General features: G+C 53.3%; 1 protein-coding gene across 4 annotated transcripts in view; it reads left to right on the top strand.

Moving 5' to 3' along the window:
- Positions 1 to 19,326, top strand: part of ATP5MC2 (ATP synthase membrane subunit c locus 2) — a 234,131-nt gene extending 214,805 nt beyond the window's left edge. The window contains exons 1-5 of one of the 4 annotated variants that reach the window (XM_073318449.1): positions 3,953 to 3,957; positions 9,680 to 9,746; positions 14,856 to 14,933; positions 16,109 to 16,299; positions 19,052 to 19,326. In XM_073318449.1, coding sequence (XP_073174550.1) covers positions 9,708 to 9,746; positions 14,856 to 14,933; positions 16,109 to 16,299; positions 19,052 to 19,166 — 423 coding nt within the window. In that variant the 5' untranslated portion in view covers positions 3,953 to 3,957; positions 9,680 to 9,707 and the 3' untranslated portion in view covers positions 19,167 to 19,326. Of the gene's footprint in view, positions 1 to 3,952; positions 3,958 to 7,646; positions 7,742 to 8,224; positions 8,272 to 9,678; positions 9,747 to 14,855; positions 14,934 to 16,108; positions 16,300 to 19,051 lie in introns of those variants that run through there. The other 3 variants (XM_073318447.1, XM_073318445.1, XM_073318448.1) reach the window with 3 other exon arrangements.
- Positions 19,327 to 22,781: the final 3,455 nt, after the last annotated feature.

The raw sequence follows: 22,781 nt of genomic DNA, 5'->3' as shown, positions 1-22,781 counted from the left end.
GGCCCACGGGGCAAAGCAACGGCCATGACCGGGGCTGGGGCTGGTGTTACACTAATGCAGCATGGGGACAGGGGTCCCTGCATCCCACACGGACCAGGTCGCCGTGGTGACAGGCTTCGGTATGCCTAGGGCCCACCCTGCACCGCTCCCCACACCCGCCCCCAAGCTCCACCCCATTTCCACCTCTGCTGCCAAGCCCATCAAGAGAAATCTGCCCCCCCATACATCACTGGCCCCTCTCCCCATTTCACTTTATTTACACAACTGTTACAGATGTTCCCCCCCTCCAATCACAGGGCCCCGGGACAATTGTCCCCCGACCTGCTGAGGGTCGGGATTGCGGGGTATCAGCAGAGCTGTTGGGGGGAGCCCAGGGCTGGGATTAGAGGGGGATTGGGGTCAGGATTGTGGGGTATCAGCAGAGCTATGGGGAAGCTCCAGGCAGCTCCATCATCTCCCCTCTGCTCGCCCCACCACTTTGAGCAGCAGCAGGAGCCTGATTCGGCCAGGCACCAAGAGCCCTCAACTCCCACTCAAGCCAACGGGAGCGGCAGGTGCTCAACACCTCACAGGATAGGGCCCTAACCAAGTGTCTGTTGCCTCCACAAGTCCCAGCCTAGCCTGACCAATCTCCCCCACCCCATCTCCCAATATCCTTCTCTCCCCCCCCATCCCACCCCCAGACCCCAAACCTCTCTCTGATTCTGGTTAATGGGAAATGAAAACAAAAACATCTCTTAGTGTAGGTCCTACACATATGAAGCTGAGCACATGTGCGTGGACCTGGAACATTTGGGCCAGCTGTTCTGCCCATGCTCATGGCTCATTCCTTTCCCACGTGAGCAGTGCCCTGTTTGGCCCCTGGAGCTGGCTCCTCCCATGCCAACACCCTCATCCAACTGGCAGGTGGCTGCTGGGCCATGTACACTATTCAACGATGGGATATTTGCCTTATGCTCCTTAACTAACTGCTCCCAGCCCCACACATGCACTTTGCCCAGGAGCTACAATCCTCACTGGGCAGAGGGGGAAACTGAGGCACAGAGGGGGGAAGTGACTTCACCCAAAGTTACACACAGAGCTAGGAATAGGACTTGGGAGACCTGACCCTCCCAATGACCCCTGCTCTCACCACTAGATCCCATTCCCCTCTGGGAGCCAGGGATAGAACCCAGAAGTCCTGATTCCCAGCCTTCCCCCCCCCCCCCGCTCCAGCGACTCCACAGCACTCCCTCCCACTCCTCTCAGGCTACAGGTAGCGCCTCTCAGTCAGTTGTGGTGACCTTCCATCTCCCTCCTCGACCTCTGCTGTTCACCTCTCCTCCTTTGACAGAGATCCCACCCAGGGTGGGGAGCAGCGATTGTTTATCTATTGAGGCTAATTAGGAACGATCGTTAGGGTGAACCCCATCACTCACAAGCAACGAACATGCTGTAACTAGCAGCAGAGCTTCTCCCTGATGGGTGCCAGAGATGGCTGTACCAGCCCGGGATCCCAACTACCCGCTACACTCAGCACCTGGACTGGAGCTAATTGCAGTGGGCCTAGCCCACGGGAGGCTCCTGAACTCTCATTTGTGCTTGTGGGAGACTGCGAGATGGCAGGGGTGGGGGATCAGCAGTCAATAGATAGAGGTGCATATATTGATCAATTGATCAGTCAATAGATTAAAGGATTATTTTTCTTGGCTTGATCCTTGGGGCTCCATTCCTACCTCTAAGCACCAGTGCTCCCAGCCCCTGCTAAAACCCAGCCCCGTCTCTTCCCTTCACTGCTAGGAACCAATTATCCCATGGAGCTCGACCCCGCTAGGGCTGACATGTTTTAACTGCATCTTGGGTCTCCCCCCTCTACAGTAAACATGAGTTAATGGCTTCCTCCTGGCCCAAGGAGCAGGTGTGTCAGTTACATCGCTCCAAAACCTCCAGCTAAGCAAAGACAACTTGATATTGAATCTGGCTTTCAGCCCTAGCCTCTCGAGAGCCACGGGACTGGCAGGCTATGTGTGTGTGAGTGTTGAAATGTTGTGTGTGTCAGTCCCACGCTGGCGGGCCTCGAAACCACCACCGCCCGCAGTGCTCCTTCCCTCCCAGCCTGTGCCCAGAACCCAGGGTAGACTCAGCGATTGGCACAGGGTCACCCAGTGTGTCTGTGGCGGAGAATCCCATTTTCCCAATGCCTCTCCTGCTCCTTTGTGGGAAAGGAGTCTGGCCCCCCAAAGCAGTCTCCAGCCCTCAAAGGCCTGACCCCTGGGCAATACTGTAACAACAGGGAGAAGTGGGGGGGGGCAGTTGGCAGTGAGTCAAAGTATGGTGGTGTCTGAGCTGGGACAGGAGAGCCCCCAGCACAAGAAAGGTTAACAGCTTGCAGGGTGGTGGGGAAAGGCTCGTGGGAAAACTCATTGGTGCCCCCTACTGGCCCCATCTAGGTGGCAAATGACTGGCTGGTGGGGGCAGCAGGTGTTGGGAAGGGTCAGACAGCCATGGTCTATTCACAAGGGGTCCAAAGGGCTCAGAGGAGGGGCTGGCTGATGTGGGCCCTACCATATAGATGGAGGGGTGGGGGCAGGTCTCGGGGGAGCCATCAGCATTCCTCTACTGGGGGTAGCTGACGGGTAAAGGGAAACTGGATCCCATCCCCCACACCTGCCCCCTGCATCCTACCCTGCAGCAGCCACCTATCAATGACCTGGGCCAGCACCCTTGAGGTCAAAGGTTCTGTGTCCTATTGCCAGCCCCTCACCCCCTGACCCCCATGCCCCAGCTGAACGTCTCCCCAGAGCCAAGCCCCAGTTTACACCAAGCCTTGGAGTACCTGCATGACCCCACCCCCGCCTGCTTGACCCCACCCCTGCCTGCGTGACCCCACACAGAGGTCACCATTTGGAAGAGTGCACTGCCCCATTCCTGCTGGCATGCGTGGTGCGTGGTGCATGGGAAGTCACACAGGCTTCGGAGACAATTCGGATCCCGATCCCAATGTTGAGCCCAATTCATCCCTGCCCTGGGGCAGGAGCCAAGGGGAGGCAGCTGGGAGCAATTCAGCCCCCCATGCGGGTACAGCAGACAGGGGTATCACGAGCTTGTACCCTTGTTGCAATGACTCCTCTGGGCCACAGAATAGTCAGAGCATAGCTCTGCCCTGGCCATGCCCCCTCCTGTCCTGTCTCACCCCACCCCACCCCACCTGAGACCCACCCCGGGACAGCCCCAGCACTACGAGGCATCTCCAAGAAGGGAAGTAGCAGACACCTGCTGATGGCACCTGGCCTGACCCAAGCTAGCGTGAAAGGGCTATGGGGCAATCAGACCCATTACACCTGGGGCCCATCCATGGTTGTGCATTGCTTCCTTCACACTAGGCTGGCCCTATAGACCCAAGCCCCCACCCACACTGCACCCTCAACCCCAGCCCCCCTCAACTTGAGCTAATGGAACCAGCAGCAAAGCTGAGGTTGCCCAGGAATTGGGGTGTCCTGATGGCAGACGGAAAGGGGCCTGATCCCCCACACACACTCCCTCCCTGCAGTGGAGCCGCCTTGCCCCCCCGGTCTCCTTCCTCCCGATTCGCCGCGGTGCAGGAGGGAAGCAGCGACATAAAAATGCAGATTCGGGATTGGTATGAAATAACATTCGATATAAATCCCTCTCCTGCGGGTCGCAAGATGAATCGGCCGCATTGAAATTCCACCGCAGTGATAATTAAACTCAGGATCGGCTCTGTGCTAAATTACATTCCTGCAATGCCGCTGCTTCGGGTCCCGGGAAATTGCTCCCAGGGCCTGGAGGAGAGGTTTTATCGCCCACCTGGGTGTGCCTACTGGAGAGGTTTGTTTCCTCCGAGACCGTAAAGCTGCCCCCTTGATTTATCGGCCCCTTCTCCCAAATCCGATTAAATATAGGATTTCTGCAGGATCCCCAGCCCCGCTCCCTGGGCCGGCTCCCGCAGAGCACCGGGGCCGAAGCAGGCAGGACAAACAACCCCAGCGAGGGCTGCCAGTCCCCTTGATTTACAGCCCAGCCCTGCTTTATGGGGGCTTTGCATTTTTGCTCTTGCTTTTTTCTATTCCTGCCTCTCGTTGTCCCGGGGGCCATGTCCCCCTCCTGCTCCCACCTTCCCCGCCTGTAGGAGTCTAGGTATAGGCAAGGCCAGCCACTGCTGGGGGTGGCCCATAATTCACCAGCCAAGGCCAACCAACCTGCCATGGGTTTGTCCTGTGTTGGGACTGGATAGGGAGAGTTTGATCTCCCCACCCGTGCACCCCAATGCTCATGAGTATCAGGGTGGGGGCAGGGAGAGCCCACTGGAGCATCTGCTTCGGGAGACGGGGCTGGGGCAAGTGTTTGATGGGGGTGGGCTGGTGCTCTGGGGCACCAGTGGGCAGTGAGGGGGAGGGGGGATCTCCTGCTTCTGATTAGGCCTCATGCCACCCCACTCTGCCCCACAAGGTGCCCATCAGGCCACCCCTGCTGGGTTAATGGCTAGAGCAGGTGCCCTGGCAGCTGATGGGGAGATGTGGGGGCAGAGAATCAGCTTGGTGGGCATGTGGGTGCGGCTTGGACTGCTGGCTGCCCCACCCTGACCCTGGCTGGGAGGAGGGGAATGGAAAACGCAAATATAAAGAGAGGGAGGGAAGGCTTGTAGCAAAGAGACTGGGCTGGGGTGCAGGACACCTGGGTTCCATCACCCTCTCAGCCCCCAACTCCCCATGTGTTAGGATGACCAGATGTCCTGATTTTATAGGGATGGTCCTGATATTTGGGGATTTTCTTAATTAGGCACCTATTACCCCCACCCCATCCCGATTTTTCACACTTGCTCTCTCGTCACCCTACCATGTGTCCTGTGGCCGGTCACCGAGGGACAGAGCTTCCCAAGTGCTCAGCGTCCAGCACTCCCATGGTTCCCAAAGAGGTGCAGGGGGGGAATTCTCCATTGTTCTCAAGGGGACGCAGATACACTCATTCCCCCACCCCCCATTCAACTGGGGGTCTCTGCGCAGCACCCCAGCCTGGGGAAATGAAAGGGTGCCCCCTAGTGGAGCTGGTGGGAGCTGCACTTGCAATGGGCTCCATTACTGCTGGAGTGACCCCGGCTGACCCACCAAGGGACTCAGCTGGGAGCCCCGGAGATCAGTGCTGGAAGGTGCCAAAGCTGGCTGGGGCTGAGGAACCAGCAGCCGTGGTCCAGACAGGCAGCCCCCAAGCAGAGCCTGCCATAGCCACCGCAGGAGATGTTCCAGGCAGGGCTGCCCTTGAGGCCTGTAGACAGCTGGTGGGGGTGGGAGGGAGCCCACCTGCTGGTGGAGAAGGGGGCCAGCTTGGTGGGCTTGGAGACTGCACTCCTGTATCTCAAGCAGGGGCAACTGCTCCCCAACACAGTGTGGCTGGGCAGGGGGAGGCAGATCATTCAGCTCTCATGCCAGGAAGTGAGTGTGGAAGGATTGTTCATGTGTGTGTGTGTGTGTGTGTGAGAGAGAGAGAGAGAGAATATGCTTCCTTCTGTTGGTCAGAGACCCAGAAGGCATCTAAATGCCTGAACCCTGGAGCTGGACAAAATGCCCGTAACAACGTTTCTTGGTTTTGGTTTGTCTGTTTCATGGCTGCTGAAACAGAAGCTACTCCCCCAAAACAGCAGTATCCCAGGGGAAATCCCCATGGATTTAGGGGGCTCCCTGGTGATTAGTGAGCCCCAGCTTTAGTTGAAGGGGTGGGAGTGTGTGGGGGGGTGTGTGAAATTTTAGCAAAGACCCTCTTTCCCCAGAGTACTCTTTAGGCATCTGAGTTAAACAGGCTGCTAATAAAGCTAAAGACTGTTCCACACTCTTGGCAGGGCCTTCCCTTCCCCAGGGCCCTAATTCCAGCCTCTCACAAAGTCATAAACTCACAGGCTGTCCTGTTGCCACAGGGTCTTCCAGAGAGGCTGAGACCTGAATTGCTACAGTTGAAGTCAAGAAGCTGCCTCCCTGCTCACTTTGGGCAAAACCCGCTCAGGCCCCTTCCTCCATCAGAAAAACATGTAAAAGCACCGATTTCCACTGGGATTTTCAACTATCCAGAGTCAGGAACCACTTCGGTGGGCCTTTGGTTTCATGAATGTGTCTCTGTGCAGTATTTAAATGCTAGGGACAACCACAAGGTCCTGAGAAACTTTTATTAGCAGCTATTATTATCTGTATTGTGGTAGAACTTGGAGGTCCTAGCTGAGACTGAGTCCCATTGTGTTAGGTTCTGCACAGACACAATCCCTCTACCAAAGACCTTACAAGGCAGACAAAGGGTGGGAGAGGAAACTGAGGCACAGGATGGGGCAGTGACTGATCCAGCAACTCAGGGGCAGAGCCAGAAACAGAACCCAGGTGTCCCAACTCCCACCACAGTGCCCTAGTCACCAGACCATACTGCCACTAGCAGTTATATCCCAGAGCAGCAGATATGATTAGCAAGGACAGTGGCTAACTGGAAAAAGAAGGTTGGATTTCAAGAGGGATGGAGCCACCATGGGACTCAGGAATGCAAGCTGGGCCAGGGTCATTACCAGGCCTCTCAGCTGCAACACCAGCCTCTATCTGCAGTGACCCTGACTCTGGGCCCTGAATTTTCACTAATACTTGCAAATGCATGGCTTGATTTGCAGGAATCAGTGAAAGCTGTGGCCACCCTGCACCTGCCAGGACATTTAGGGGCCTAAATAGGAATTTAGGGGTCTAACTTTAACCTCCCCCACCCCGCCAGTTTTGATGTCAGTTAATGGAGTTTGCAGTATGCAGTTCAGAGCACTAGGGGGAGAACTGGAGCACATGCAGAGATGGTCGGTTACAGATAATGGAGGTTTCTGCCATAAAGACTCCATATATGCAGGGTGTGTAGCTTGAAAGCTTGTATTACTTCACCCACCTTGTCTCTATAAAGATGCCATCTCAACCCAAGCAGCAGGCCTGGAAAGGGGGCACAAAGAGCCGGGGTATCTCTGTTGCCCTGATGTGCTCAGCCCTTTCTGCATGGACACGCATAACCCTGCCCTGCTGGGAGGACTTGATCCTGGACTCAAATTCTGGAGGGTGATTTTACGCTTTTTACTCTGATTTTTCTTTTCCGTTTGGGTGCACCAGGTTTCATCCCGAGGCCGGTATTGTATGGAAAGCTAGATAATCCCCAGAAGAAAATACCCCCTACCTGGGCACCGCTTACCAAGCTTTAGCTCTGCTCCTGTTGGGCAGATGGCATTATGCAGATGGTGCCTGATCCAGCAGATGGCATTGTACTCCCCCATGCAATAGGGTCCCTGGGCCAGAGGGCAGTGCTACAGTATGACCTGCTGTATTGCCCCTGGATCAGTAGGAGGCACCTGCAGTACTGCCCTAGCTCTGTAGGGGATGCTGCACTCACCTGCAGTATCCCCCCCAGGTCAGTAGGGGGCGCTGCACCCCGTACTTCTGAGCCTCGGCCAACAGGTGACGCTGCGCCGACCCCTCTGTAGTACCGCTCCATGGCCTGCTGCTGGCGCGGCGCCCTCCAGTAGTACCGCCTCCCGGTCAGCAGGTGGCGCTGTGGCACACAGCGCGAGCTGTTCCTGGGACCTTCCTGCCGGGCGGACGCTCTGGGCGCTCCCCGCTCCCTCTAATACCCCTCGTTCGCCGCCGAGTTCCCGCCTGCCGCGGACGTCACTTTCTGGGCCGCGTTGTGGTCCCGCGCATGCGCAGAGACCCTTCTCTCTTTGCCCTTCCTTCTCGAGCACCGGGTAAGGAGGACCCGGGCCCGGGCGGGGCGGCCTGGCCGGGCGGGGCGGCCTGGTGCTGGGAGAGTGGAGGGGCTGGGGGTGACGGCGTAGGGGGAGAAGGCTACGGGTGTGGGGGGAGGGGCTGGGGGGCGAAGGGGGGGGAAGGCTACGGGTGTGGGGGGAGGGGCTGGGGGTGAAAGTGGCCGGGGAAGGCTGGAGGTGTGGGGGAAGGGGAGGGGCTGGGGTTGAAAGTGGCGGGGAGGGAGAAGGTAGGGGTGTGGGGGAAGGGACTGGGGGGAAGGGGAGGGGCTGGGGTGAAGAGTGGAGAAGGCTTGGGGTGGGGGGGAGCTGGAGTTGGGATCCCTGTTTGACTGGGGTTGGGCTGTGGGGGAGGGAGGTAGCTGCCTGGCCTGGAGGAGGGGTACTAGGTGGCTATATGTTGGGCTAGGTTTGGGATCCTCTGGGCTCTTCTCCCCCAGGGTTTGGCCAGGGCTCCTGTTCTCCCCTGCCTCCTGCTGGATGTGCCCAAGAGGGGAAGCCACTGCTGAGAAGTAAATGACAAACCCCTGCCAGTTTGCTTTAATTATTCAGCCCCCCACACCCTTATCCGTTGGTGGGGTCTGGTCTCGATCTGTAGACTGGAGGTGGTACTGATCTTTATTGCAAGGGGTCCACAAGGCCATTTTTATTACAATAGAGGCCCCAATTGTCCTGGGTGCTGAAGAGACAGCCCCTGCCCTGAAAAGCTTACAGTCTAAACACACAGTATGAGAGGGACAGTGGCTTGCCCAGAGTTGCCTATCAGATCGGTAGCAGAACTGGGAGTAGAACTCAGGTCTCTGGGTTCCTAGTCTAGTGCACTACCCACTAGACCACTCTGTTTCTCCTTAATGCTTATCACGAGCTTGAGGATCCTTGGATGAAAAGTGCTTGGGACACGCAGAGTATTCATGTACATTGAAAATGACTTCGGGGATCTGAGAGTCACTGACCACTTGTGCAGGAGTTAATGGGCCATTCCCATCTCTAACTTATTTGATCGTGAGTGTTAGAAGCCTGAGGGAAACTTAATGCAAGTGCTCCTGGGGAATTGTTTGACTCAGCCACACAAGTCCTGGATGAAGGGGGCTCTGCTACTGGGGGCTTGGAAGGAGTCCCAGAACCCGAGGATGGTTCTGGATTAGGGGATGGGACATGAAGATGCTTTGTTGTCTCCTGAGAAACTTCAAAGCTCTTTACAAAAGCAAATGACTTGAGTTTTACACTCTACACAGAGTAGGTAAATTATATCCCCATATGGGAAAACTGAGACAGAGTGATTTCCGTATGATTGAGTGAGCAGGAGTGGGAAGTAGAACCCAGATGTCCTGAGTCCCAGATCACACAGGATCCTGATGGGTTTTTCCCATCGTATTTGTGAGTCTTTCCATTCTAGTATGGTGCCAGTGCTTTAAAGCTCAGCCAAGCTGTGGGTATTGGTCTCTGGTAGCTGAGCTGCCTATCTTATTTATTTTGTGGTAGCTCTTAACAGCCTCAGTCATGGACCAGGACACCATGGTGCTAGGCACTGTACAAACAGCTGATCCCTGTCCAAAGGATCTTACATTCTAAATACTTAAAGATTTTGTGCTCTGCTTCCATTCCAGGGTCTTCGTCACTGGCCTGCACTGTTCAGCCCCTTGTGGGTTCCCATGGGATTAGCATTGCACTTTTCTGGTGCGTTTGATATTGTGCAGTTAATGGTCATGCCCCCTTCTCCCACCTGTTGTCACCTCTTATGATGATCCCAGTTACCTGTCGTGGTCAATATTATCACCTTGGTAATATTATTTTGAACTTTTGGCACGTTCACTGGGAGTCCCCCACTCCCCTTTGCAGCATGTTTCTATTGCAGTGAATGATATAAATTGCAGGGTGATGTGGATTCTTAATGTGGTGGTGGTTTGGTTTCTCTTCCAGTTTTGTGACCCTCCTGCTGTCCCCGAACATGTATGCCTGTGCAAAATTCGTCTCTGCTCCTGCCCTAGTGAGTAGTGGAAAATCCCATTGTTTTTATCCATTCTAATACTAGGCATTTCTGTAACACTTTGTTTTCAACATATTAGCTAATCGTCACAGCACTTAACCCCCTGCCACATAGGTATCTCCATTGTCTAGACGAGGAAACTGAGACCCAGGTGCCTGTTGTCGAGGACACGAACCCCAGACGGCACGGTTCGTTCTCTGACTGGAGAGATACAGGCAACACCAGCAACGTCCGAACACAAAGCTCTTTACTGAAGAGTGCACACAACAATAGAGAGCAGCCCGTCTCCAAAGAGAACCAGCCGGCCTCTAAGTAAAACTCATAGGGTTTTTATAGACCGTTCCGTCGCGTCACAAATTTATTCATAAAGCAGCCTACCCCCCCATATTAGTTAAAATCCTCTTTCTCTATATGCATGCACATCTACCCCTCTTATTGTAGATAACTTTTAGCAAATCGTAGTGCTTCACTAACTTTCTTATTGGTATGGGTGTCAACCAGGAGACGAGGAGTTAAAACAGACCTATAACACAAGAGCAGGGAATGGAAAACAGTGCCTCTGTATCTCAAGGACTGTTCCCAGCACATTTGGTACAAAAATGCAGGAATGCAGGTCTCCCCTTTTTTTCTTACTCCCTACAACTTAAACAAGTATTATTTTATTCTATTTATCTTGTTCAGGGACTTTCCCAGCAACCTTTATTGGCCTGACTTTGGTTCGGTTGGCATAACTGCTTCATATTTAATTTTTCTCACCTAACAGTCCCCCCTTTGTCCCTAGAGTGCCATAGGGGAACTCTTGGGACATACTGGTCTCTGTGTGGAGTGACTTAAAAATATTCACTGGTTGGTAGGGCACAGCTTGATACCCATCCAACAGCCACATCTTAACATAACATACAAAATTATTAGGCCACAAACAATTACAACGGCACCGCAAAGCACGTTATGTAACCAGCCACCTATATCTGGAACCCAGTTGAACAAATTGCTTCACCATGAGTTAACTCGCTCTCCTCCATGGTCTTTTGCGACTTGCATAAGGTGGTTTGCTCTTTCCCAGGTGGCGTTATAAACGTCCGGAACATATACACAGCATTCTTGCCCAATTAACGCACGTGTTCCTCCCTGAGAGGCCAGTAAAATATCTAATGCCAAGTGGTTTTGGAGAACCGTCTGCCTTAGTTTTTTTTGTTCGGTTGCCAAATCTACCAAGGCATCGGCAGTAGTATTTGCCATTATCTCCAACACTCCCTGAAATCTCATGACTCCTTCCCCAATACACCTGGTGGCACCTCCACAGGCAAAGACAAATCCTGCACAAGCACCCATCCAATCATTTAGGGCATGCCAAGTAAGGGGGCGAGAGTCATTTGCATCTTCCTCAGCCCCTCTCACATTCTTGATTTTTCCCTTTAGGGAGACGTGTGCGGTATACTACAGGTGGTTCTAATCAAGCCAAGTAGCAGGATCCACTCCATGAAGGAGGGAGGGCTAGGTATGCCTTGTTACCACACACCCAGTATACTCCAAAAAGGGTAGGAGTGACTTTGGACCAGGTATTATTAATACGTTTGTACCATCCGGTCCAAGATGGGAGGGAGAATTTAGCCACGGAGGCATTAGAGGAACATAAACACATAGTATGAGTTGGCAGGTTATACCCAAGCGTGCAATTTATAATGTAATGGTCAATCAACTTTATACAAAAAATGTTCTTCCCCATGCAGACTGCACTTGTTACCCACAAATCTATACCACGCGGAGGTGCAAGAGGTTGCCCCATCTGGGGGAAAGAGAGATTAGGACCTCTTTTACTCTCGAAATGAGTGCCGTTAAAGTAGGCTGTGTACTCACTATTACCCAAAGCTATTTTCCCTTCTCTTAAGAGGCACCATTGACCCAACTCGTTTCCAAACTATTAGATACCTGCTTTCAGAGATGCCGGTATAAGCCCAGGTAATATTTAAATTGCCTGTAGAATCCTTCCAGGATGGGGTCCAGGTCATATTCATTGCACTAAGGGGAATAGGAACCATGGGAAGACCTTTGTGGCTATCTGCTGGTATTAATGAGCACACCCAGCATGAAGTGTTTTGTAGGGCTAGCATATGATATTTCATTTCATGGGCAAGACGTATAAATGTGTTAGAACAGTGTGATTCTATAGTCTCAACTCCCCGTACCACCAGAAAAGAAAGATAACAAATACTAAACAGATTAAAAACACAAGAACCCAGCTTAAAGAATGGGGCCATCTTTTCCCTGAGAGGACACCACCAAATCAAGGGTTTTTTAGCTGCAGCCGGAGCTTCAGGTCGCCGAAAGGGGTAGCAGTCCATTTGTCTTGAGCACAGATGTTGTCTGCTTCTGATTCACCCGGTTTATGGTGGGGTGAATGTGCGTGGCTCCCTCAAAGTCCGAAGCTGTCTGCTTCTGGGGAACCTTTTTCCAGGTCAGGTTCCCTAGCGGTGCAATACAGGTTAGCTCTGTCAGTGGACAAGGGAGAGGTTACTAGCACTTCACCTTGTTTTTTCCCCTGCTGTCTAAAAGGAGGAAAGACAAAACCCCAGAAGGAGGGACAGGCTGATCAGTAGTCGAAGTGAAGTCATCTTGAGGTGGAGGGGTCTTTTTGCAGTAAGAAGCACGGGTCCAGGCAGTCAGTCCTCAACACTGTAGTGTCCCATGAAGTGAGCGGCAAAGCTAGGAATAGAACCCAGGAGCCCTGACTCCCAGTCTTGTTCTCGGACATTCTGCCTCTAGGGGAGTACATTGGGGGGGAAAAAAAGTAGATTTCACGTCAGTCTGTATCTGCTTAAAGTAAGGGTAGCTAAACCATGGCCAATATGCTGCATGGCCAGCCTCATTATCATTATGGAGGTGAGGACTGCGGGTATTACTGATGCTGGGAACTGTAGTCGCCACAGACCACACTTAAGTATCAAAGATGACCGTAGCTGCTGTCTACATCTTATGCAAAATGGTTGGGGCTCTTAGCCAGTTACCAATGAATCCCTCGGCACCATAGTTTAGTGGTAACTTGCCCTCGACAGGCCAGATAATTGTAACCTTTTCCTATTAGCTACTAATTAGCTGGGTGGCATTTCCTGTCTCTGGAGGTGTAATAAAACTTCCTTCTGAGCTAAGCTGCCTGCTGCAACGTTGGGGCTGCCAACCCATTAGACTTGTAACTGGCTGCTGGCTCTCAGTAATGCTGCCCTGGTGTCAGTCTGCCTGCCCTCAGGGCCCGCATGTCAGGACTTGGTTATTCCCACAACATGCTTCAGTGTCAAGGGATCCTTAACCATGCCTCGAGCTCTGCTCCACCCAAGGCTGGGGCACATCTCAGACACGCTTGTGTACACTGACCTGCAGAGCTATGTTGTGGAGATCTGCTCCCCTACCACAGTGTCCTACTGTAGATGGGCCCTGCTTGGCTACATCCTTCACGCCAGCTTCAGTAGCCGGACACTAAGTGAATCCCTCCTCTGATCTGAGTTTGGTCCAGATGGCTACAACAAATACAGCCACCCCAGCCTCCTGTTTCATCAGCTCATAGGTGAGGAGGGAATCACTGATTAACTGGAGGTGCTTCCTGCTAACTCTGTGCTAGCCTGGGGTGGCAAGTGCCAGCAATAAGGTGATCCCCTGGTAAACAGGAAGCACTCTCCATTTTCCATCGAATTGTGTAGCGTCTCATGGCTTGTCTACACTTACCGGGGGATTGCGCAACGATCGATGTATTGGTGGTCAGTTTAGCAGATCTAGTGAAGACCCACTAAATCAACCGCAGATTGTTCTCCCGTCAACTCCTGTACTCCACCGGATCGAGAAGAGTAAAGGGAGTCAACGGGAGGGCGTCTCTCCTCGATATCACGTGCCGTGGTCCCCACGGTAAGTAGATCTAAGCTACGTCAGCTTGAGTTATGCTATTCACGTAACTCAAGTTGTGTAGCTTAGATCAACTTTTAACTGTAGTGTAGACAAGGCCTCGGTAAGAGAGGGCTGGTTCTTGGATGGTGCTTGTCTGCCCCAGGTAAGTGACTGTCTCCTGGTTCAGTTCCCCTCTCCTCCCTTCTGTGTTAGTCTTGTGTTGGGGTTCCAGTAGGGCATAAATTCACATTGACTGTGGCTGGTTTCCAGGTAATGGTTACTTGCTGTCATAGTAATTCAGTCAGCTCCATGGGCAAGATTGATCAGGATTACCTTCCAAGATGGACTGTCCTGGGCCATACTGGTCCATGAGGAGGCAACATTTGGGGTAACCTTCTTCTTTTGTGTTGTCTTAGCATGGACTGTGCTGTGGGAACAGAGAGAGGCTTGAGAACAGTGCTTAGTTTGTGCCAGGGCTGAGCCCCAGGACCTCTAGACTTAGCAGTTCTATAGCCCTGGCACCTCTGGGCTTGCCACATCAATTATGAAAGTAAAAAATATTGCATGAGCCCTGACATCTCTTTCATTACAAATTAAGCACTGCTTGAGAACGTTTGGTTTGGAACGTATTAAAACAGGAAGTGGCAACGCGATGCCAGTGCTGCTACCAAGCGTGGGGATTCCTGCTGCCCTCGGGGAAAGTACTACCATTCCTCTACCCCACAGCAGAGACATGGAGTGCCACATTCAGCTATGGAGTCAATGGCAATTGCTTCCACTTATGCCAGAGTTAGATTTGACCCAGAGAACTGCTGCAGGGCATTCATGGCCTGAGTTCTGAAGATTCCACCCCTTCCAGGATCAGGCTGTCCACCCAGCCACTGGAGGGACCTTCATGCAGATGATCTGCAGAAGACATCCTGTCTCGACTCTTGGAGCAACAGCTGCTCTGGTGTCCCTGAAAATAATTCAGTCACTCTGCATTAGGCCAGCCCCAGCTAACAACTGGGGGAGAGCCTGGCACACTTTGGGCGCTGTGTAAATGCTGCGGCCCCCTGCAGAGCTGCAAGGTGGGGGAAATATTGCTCCAGTTCCTTTCCAGTGACCTCTCAGTCTCCGCATAACTCAGCTGACAGGTTTGCAGGAAGCTGGCGCTGGGTATCTGGTAGGGATTGTATTGCATTGCCTCTCTGGGCAGAGCGGCTCCGTCTGAATGATTACTTTGTCTGTCTGCAGGTGAGGAACAGCTCGAGGCTGCTGTGCAGACCAGTCTCTGCCTCCCTGCTGAGCAGGCCGGAGACCAGGACAGATGAGGTAAAACGCTGAGCTTGGACCATGAAAATGGAGAGGATCGTCGGAGCTTGAATTGACTTAACCATTGGGTCCAGCAGGGGGCGTGCAGAACAAATATTCCACTCCATAGCTTCTTTGACTAGAGCAAAGTTGGGGGGTGGAAATCCCTGCTGGGTGAGGAGACTCAGCTGGGCTGGCTTGCTCTGTCGGGCTTCTGGGCTTAATCGCTCAGGGAAGAATCATAAAGCAAAAGGCAAATCTGGGCAACGGAAGAAAGCATGTTAACAGTGCTGCAAGCTCTCCCTCTGGAAAGGGATTGGTGATTCAGTAGGAGGTGCTCTTCCTTGCAAGTCAACTCTGAACCAATCCCCCAGCATGGGGCTAGAGTGCGCTGTGCTGCTACAAGCTGTATTAGGCAGAATACTGAGAACGGGACCCAAGTCCTCTGGCACATGCAAGGAGGTTAGCCCTGGAGTCCCGGCCAGCTCTCAACTTGTAATTAGTCTGCGCCCACAAATTGCTCACCTGGGCTCAACTGAGAAGTCACTTCCTGACCAGAAGTGTTCTACACTGCTAAACAGCTGCCAAATTCCACCCCAGCCATGGCTGCAGTTCAGTGGTAGGTGGAACTTCATAGAAGGATCATGTATTACAATTAAAATACTTTAGTGCCTTTCACTTGAAGGATCCCATAGAAAGGGGCGGGGGGGGGAGACGCAGCAGGAGCACTAGATGGCTGTAAACCCAATATCTCAGGAATACTTCTAGGCCAGTGCTTTATAATGCTGGAAATCCAGCTCGCCAGTAGTTTTAAGGTATTCATTTCCAGGCCTAGCAAGTCACAGGACCTTCTCTTACTAAAACCCCAGGGAGATCAGAATTGTCCCTCCATATGGGGAAACTGAGGCACCAAAGTGAAGCAATTTCCTGAGGTTACAAGGAGCTTAAGTGGCTCCCAGTTCTGTGGCTCAGTGCACTAAGTATGCCCCTCTCTTTAGCCTAACTCACAACCTCACCCCTCTAGAGGCCCATGAAGTCAGCTCTCCAAACCATGTGAGAAACTTGGGTTCTTGTGGTCCTTAGTCTGCTCAGTGCAGATGTTTCCATGGCAATGCCCTGGTAGAGAGCTGGCAAAAAACACTTCTGGAGCTCCATCTCCAGCTGAATTTCACTCTCATCTCTTCAACTTATCCTAGCTCGGCTCCACCCCAGTGCCCCAGAATGCCCTCCTCCAAGCCTTGCGCCGGGAGTTCCACACCAGCTCCATCTCCCGGGACATTGACACTGCGGCGAAGTTCATCGGTGCCGGTGCTGCCACAGTTGGAGTAGCCGGCTCTGGTGCTGGCATTGGAACCGTATTTGGCAGCCTCATTATTGGCTATGCCAGGTAAGGAATTAGCCTGTATCAGTTAGCTCTTCCCCTGCTCTAACCATGTCCCCTGGCTTGCTTACAGCTGGTGCAGGCAGGGCCTGGGATGGGGTATCAAGCAGACCACGGGCCAAATCTGGACAACCAGATCCTTTTGAAATGGACTCCGAAATCTTTTTATTTATTTATTAGTTATTGATCTATTTTTTTTCTCTCTCTGGAGTCTGGTCCTTGGTTATATCTTGACCAAGAAATTTGGACCGTGACAAAAAATGATTGACATCTGGCTAGGACTTCCCAGTATGAGCCCCTGAGCGGGTGTGCAAGTGAAAGCAAGACCCATCAGAGCAGTTGTAACAGGCTGATAAGAGTGAACCCAGTCTCCTGCTCTTCCTGTGCATCCGTGTGGGACTTGGATTCTTTAAGCTCTTCTGTGCAGCCTCAGCCTGTTAAGATGGCAGCTCCTTATGTGATAGCCCTCTTTAAAAGGAATAGTGATTGATTCCACTGAACCTGGATACAGTGCCTAGTCTGTTACAGTCCCCTGGGCCTTTGCTCTCAATCTTGGCCAATGCTCTTGGCACTGTCAGTGGAAGGGACCATCAACTGTCCATGAGGAGCATTTCTAAATTGGTCTGACCACTCCTTCGTATAAGCAGGAGATTTGAGGTAGGAGCAGGACTGCTGAGGACTCTTACTGAGTATCAAGCCCTTCCTGTCTAGGGCACAGATTCAGATCCAGCCTGAAATCTGTGGGTCAAATGAATCTGGTGGGTTTCAGTTTCATCCTTTATGGGTGGGAATGCCCCCTCCCGGCCAGCTCTAGTGGATGCTTTTGAATGGGCTGTGGAGGCCAAACTTCCACTAAGAGGGGTCATTGTTGGGCAGGGTGGGGCATGCTGTAGGGGACACTGGGAAAGCTTGCCCTGGCACTGTCCCCTGCTATGCCTCTACTGTGGAGTCTCCAGAGCAGTCAGCCTGGTGCCGAGTTCACATCCTCTCCTCCGCAACACGGGCTGTCCCAAGGAGCCTGTTGGTGGCTCTGAAACAAAGTGGGATTTTCCCACTTCCTCCTGCTGTGGAGCTCTCTCTAGTGGTCAGGGTGGGTTTTGGTTTCTTATCGTTACCAGTGGTGAGCTGGAGCCGGTTCGCTGGAACCAGTTGCGCGGGACAACCGGTTCTAAAAGGGCTTCTAAATTTAACAACCGGCCAAAAGTGGCGCCTTAGGCACCGACTCCAAGGGTGCTCGGGGCTGGAGCACCCACGGGGAAAATTTGGTGGCAGCTCCCTGCCTGGCCCCAGCTCCCCTCTGTTCCACCTTCACCTCCTCCCCTGAAGGCACCACCACGTTCCTCCCACCCCCGCATCCCCCAGCTTCCCGCAATCAGCTGTTCACGTGGGAAGCCTGGGAGGGCTGAGAAGCAGGCAGCAGCTTCGCCCTCAGGCCCAGGGAGGCAGAGGTGACCTGGGGCGGGGAGCGGTTCCCCTGTGCGCGCCCCACCCCCGGGTTACCTGCTGCAGCGCAGGCGGCCCTCCTTGCATCCCCAGCTCGCTTCTGCCTCTTATTCCCTGGGCCTGAGCGTGAAGCCACTGCTTGCTTCTCAGCCCCCCCACCCCTGCTTCCCACACGAACAGCTGATTTGCAGGAAGTAGGGGGTGGGGGGACGAGAAGCAGAGCAGGGAGGAGGAGGAGTGGAGGTGAGGTGAGCTGGGGGGCGGGGGGAGCTGTCGGTGGGACACCCACCAAATTCTCCCTGTGGGGGCTCCAGCCCTGGAGCACCCGCAGAGTCGGTGGCTAACGCGCCACTTTTGATGTGATCAGTGTGGGGAGCGGCTGCTTCTCCCCCCTCCCCGCCCAGCTACGCTACCCCGCCCCTAGGAGCCAGAGGGACCTGCCGGATGCTTCCTGGGAGCCACCCTAAGTAAGCACTATGGAGACTCCCCACTTTGCCCCCCGGCAGGTCCTTCTGGCTCTTAGGGGTGGGGCGGGGTGGGCACCCACTACGGTGACCCACGAGACTCTCCTGTCTGGTCTTCGGGGCAGTCAGGGGGGAGGGGAGTGGATAGGGCAGGGGTCCCGGGGGGCGGGCCATGACCCTCTCGTGGGGTGAGGAGGGAACCGGTTGTTAAGATTTTGGCAGCTCATCACTGTCTAGCTCATCACCCTAAACCCATAACACTGGGATTTTTGTCAGCACTATGTGCTAATCCCAGTGCTGTTGCCCAGCACTGAGAGAGCAGGGGACAGGTGTAGGCAGCAAGTCAGGCTTCTTTCAGACCATCACATGTCTGCCAAATACATGAATTTGGGACTCTTGAATGTAAAGACCCATCTAGAGTGAATCTAGGATTCAACCATCTGGGAGCTCCTCTGTAGCCAGCCATCATTACACTGCCCCCTGGTGGGAGAGGCTGGGACTGCACTAGCCTTAGTGCTCCCAGACTGTTCTCTCCCCATGACTCTGCATTGTAGTGATTTCTCCCTCTGGCCAGGAGGAGCTGTGCTTGGCTCCCTTCAAAGACTGCCCTGGGGATCAGCCAGAGGGGGTTGATCAAGAGCAAAGTACCTCATGGGCCATTAGGAGCTGGCAATGCTTTACCTTACTGTTGAGCAGCCCCCTCTGGCTGATGCCAAGAGACATCCTGCTCTCCCTCCATGCACATTGGTGTATCTGACTCTTGGGCTGCTGTGCCCAGCCCTGCAGCATGGGGGATGCTCACTATGCTCCCACATGCTTCACTGACTGGTGCTTTCTTCCTCCCCTCACAGAAACCCTTCCCTGAAACAGCAGCTGTTCTCCTACGCCATCCTGGGCTTTGCACTCTCCGAGGCCATGGGGCTCTTCTGCCTGATGGTGGCTTTCCTCATCCTCTTCGCCATGTGATGGAGCCAGCTTCCTGCTGTGTGTTCCTCCTGTGTCTGGTCTATTGTGAGCGGTTGTGAATGTCCTAATGCAGGTGGGGGTATCCCTGTCTCCTAACCAAATCTGTCTGGCCCAGCCCTGATTGAGGGAAGGTGAATAAATACTGTATTGAAATACAGAATGTAGCTTCTTGGTGTGTTCTTGGCATACAGGGAACCACTTAGGCCACTTCCTCTATGTATGTGCACTAAGGTGACCAGACAGCAAGTGTGAAAAATCGGGATGGGGGTGGGGGGGTAATAGGAGCCTATATAAAGAGAGAGATCCAAAAATCGAGACTGTCCCTATAAAATCGGGATATCTGGTCACCCTAATGTGCACCCACCTGCTAGCTGATACTTGTACCTGCAGCCATGCTGCCTAGGGCTGTGCTCTGGGTAGACCTTGGTAAGATAAGGAGGGTGAGGCCTTGGCCCTGGGGGAGCTTTTAGGTGCTGCAGGACTTGGGATGGGTGACTCAATAGGGGACGTGCTCTCTTCTCAGAGTGGTGGGAGGTGCTGGTGAGCTTCAGGAAATAACATCTGAGGTTCTGACCATCTATGGTCAAGTTCCCAGGCTACTTTCCCACTAGAATCGGGGTGTCTAATCCTTGTGTCCTGGCCAAATTCCAGCTCTAGTCTTTCTTCAGGCTGACTCCCTTGTAATGGCACTTGGACACAGCAATCCCTTCAGTCCCAGGCACCTCCCCCCACCCCGCAGTCCAGAACAATCAGCATCAACAAAGATGTTCATTATTCTTGCTAAGAAGTGCCCATTAGGGAAGGAAGGGCATTCCCAGACTCTGGCCCCTCACAACACTTGGGCTCTGAAAGCCAAGCTGGGTTTTCTCTTCCTCTGACGACATAGTGGATAAGAAAGGATCCACAGTGAGAATGGCGGGGCGAGGGTGATGCTGCTCTGAATCTGTGCATGCTCCTGATGCCAATAGGTGCCAGTCTGTGGAAACCTAGTGAAATACCTCGGTCTAGGGAAGGGTCTCCATAACTGGTGCAGAGAGGCCTTTGCCTAAAACACCCCTGGCAAGAATGGAATACAAAGCAGGGATGCTAGGAATTGCAGGTGCTCTAGCTCAGGTGCTCCAGTTCTACCATAAGCTACTGGGTTCAGTGCAGAACTCCCTGGGCTATGTTCTGTGTCATGAGGCTCCCTCTGTCTCTGGGGTCTTCGCAGCACCTAAATGTTGGGGAAAGGCAACTCAGCCTCTTAACCTGCTTCAAAGAAGCAGCCACTCTGCTATGAACTGAAATGGAATCCATCTGCATGGCCACAGGGACTGTCTGACAGCATAAGCCCAGGGCTATAGCCTTGGGGACACTCAAAGCTTGAATCAAGTTAGCTGTAGAGAGGGTGTATTCAAAATGCCTAGCCAGAGGGCACTGGCATAACTCATTGGCTGTGCTGTGATAGTCCACCCTGGGGCACTGGAATGCTTAAGGTTATGTCTACACTGGCAATTGAATGACAAAACTTTTGTCTTTCAGTGGTGTTAACCCTTTTCCCCCCAACCCACCCCCCAAAAGACAAAAGTTTTGCCACAACAAGTGCCAGTGTGAAGAGATATCAGAGTGGTAGCCGTGTTAGTCTGTATCAGCAGAAAGAACGAGGAGTCCTTGTGGCACCTCAGACACGAACAAATTTATTTGAGCATAAGCTTTTGTGGGCTAAAGCTTCATCCGATGAAGTGAGCTGTAGCTCACGAAAGCTTATGCTCAAATAAATTTGTTCGTCTCTAAGGTGCCACAAGTACTCCTTGTTCTTTCAATGTGAACAGAACGTTGTTGGCAGGGGAGCGCTGTCAAACGCTGCTCGTTGGGGGTAGAAGTTTTTTGTCAGCAGGTGAGCTGACAAACAGGGCTACGATGGGTGACTTTTAGCAGCACAGCGGTGGTGACACAGGCGTGTCGCTAAAAGCTGTGTAGTGCAGTCATAGCCAAAGACTGGGCATCAGGCAGAGTTGGGGATGAACCCTGGCCCCAAACTTGATGCTTTCCAAACACACACACATAAGCAAGCTTTCTGTCTCTGAAGAGCTTGTCTTGATGTGACACAAAGCAGCAAACAGGACAAGATCGGTCCAAAAATCCACAGCGAAGGAGTATCTATGGGAGGCTGTTCCCACTGTGGGAGCTGCAGTGAAGTAGGTAGGAGAGTATCTGGGGTGATGTCAGACAGCAAAAGAAGACCGTGAGACTAGTCTTTCCTGGGCCCTGTGTGGGGAGCTATGCCTGGCTGCTGCCTGCCATCATACAGCTGGAGCTATGGATCTGCTCAGGGATAATCCAGTGCTGTGCTAGTAGGAGGAAAATGAGTCGGGGGAGCTAGCAGAGGAGCTGGGAGAGTCTTGCCTCCCATTTAGCCCCTGTCCAGGCTCGTTTAGGTTATAAATGGGAAGGGCAGCTTCCCAAGGTGTGTTCGCTGGGCAAATCCAGGCTCTGAGTTCAGCAGTCCAAATACTTCCAGGGTGGTTGGCAGCTGCTGAGACAATTCCAGCTGGAACCAGCCTAGCTGCACATTCCTTCGTGGCTGCCTTGTGCAGTCTGCGCTGGTCAGTCTTCAACCAGCAGCGTGGGAGGGAGACAAGTTGGAAGCAAGAGGATTTGCTAGCCCTCAAAGGTAGGGGCCTACCTCCCCAGAACCGAGTCAGTAATTTAGTGAATTAGCTATGCAGTGCCAATCCTGTGCTAGCTGCTAATGACACCTTGTACTTAGAACCCTGCCTGGGAAGCATCTCCCCCTCTCCCTGTGGCAGATAATGTGCTACACTTGCACTGTAGTGGGGAAAGTGAGGCAAAGAGTGGAAGAGACGTGCCCTGAGGTCTCCAAGGGAGGAGAAGCCAGGTCTCCTGCCTTGTGGGCCTGTGTCTCAACCTTCCCCCTGGCAGCAGGCTGGTGCCCTCTATGAGTCTGTGCAGGACGTGGTCTCAGTCGGTACATGAATGCCTCTGTCACACAAGCTGCCCTACTCACTGGCTTCCTCGCTGATGGGATCAGTGTGACTTGAATGAACCACAGGGCCGGTTTGCCCCTCACATAGACCCCCACCCCAGTGCACCCCCAATACAGGCTTGAGGCACGTTGGCTGGGTGCTGAGAAGCCGCCTACTGCCTCAGATGCACCTAGTGGGGATGGGGAACCCAGGCCCCCGCTGTGCTAAGCAGGCATCTTTCATCATCCCTCTGTCTTGTCTTTGCCAGTGGCTGATGCTTTGAAGGCCGCTCTGGGCATGCTATTTAGGTGTCAGTATTGTGTTAATTTGCACCTGGTCAGTGCTGATGTTGGAGGGGAAGGACGGCTGCACTTTGACCTCACTCTGCTTGGAGCACCCGCAGCTCAAAGGGAAATGGCCATTGCAACAAAGCTGTGGCCACCTTGACTTGGCATGGCTCATCATGGTACATGCAACAGCCACTGGAAACTTCGCAGCTAGTGCAGGCAAGGGGCAGTCTGTCTTTCAATTCTGTTTGTACACTGCTTAGCACAGAGGGGTCGTGGTCCAGGATTGGGGGTGCTAAGGCACTATAGTAATACAAATAACTCAGAGGTGGCCTTGACCAGGAACCACTTGTGAACCACTG

This window comes from Lepidochelys kempii, chromosome 20 (genome assembly GCF_965140285.1).
Source record: "Lepidochelys kempii isolate rLepKem1 chromosome 20, rLepKem1.hap1, whole genome shotgun sequence".
Taxonomy (NCBI): domain Eukaryota; kingdom Metazoa; phylum Chordata; order Testudines; family Cheloniidae; genus Lepidochelys; species Lepidochelys kempii.
The sequence above is the reverse complement of the archived record's forward strand: the minus strand, read 5'-3'. Positions and strand labels throughout refer to the sequence as shown.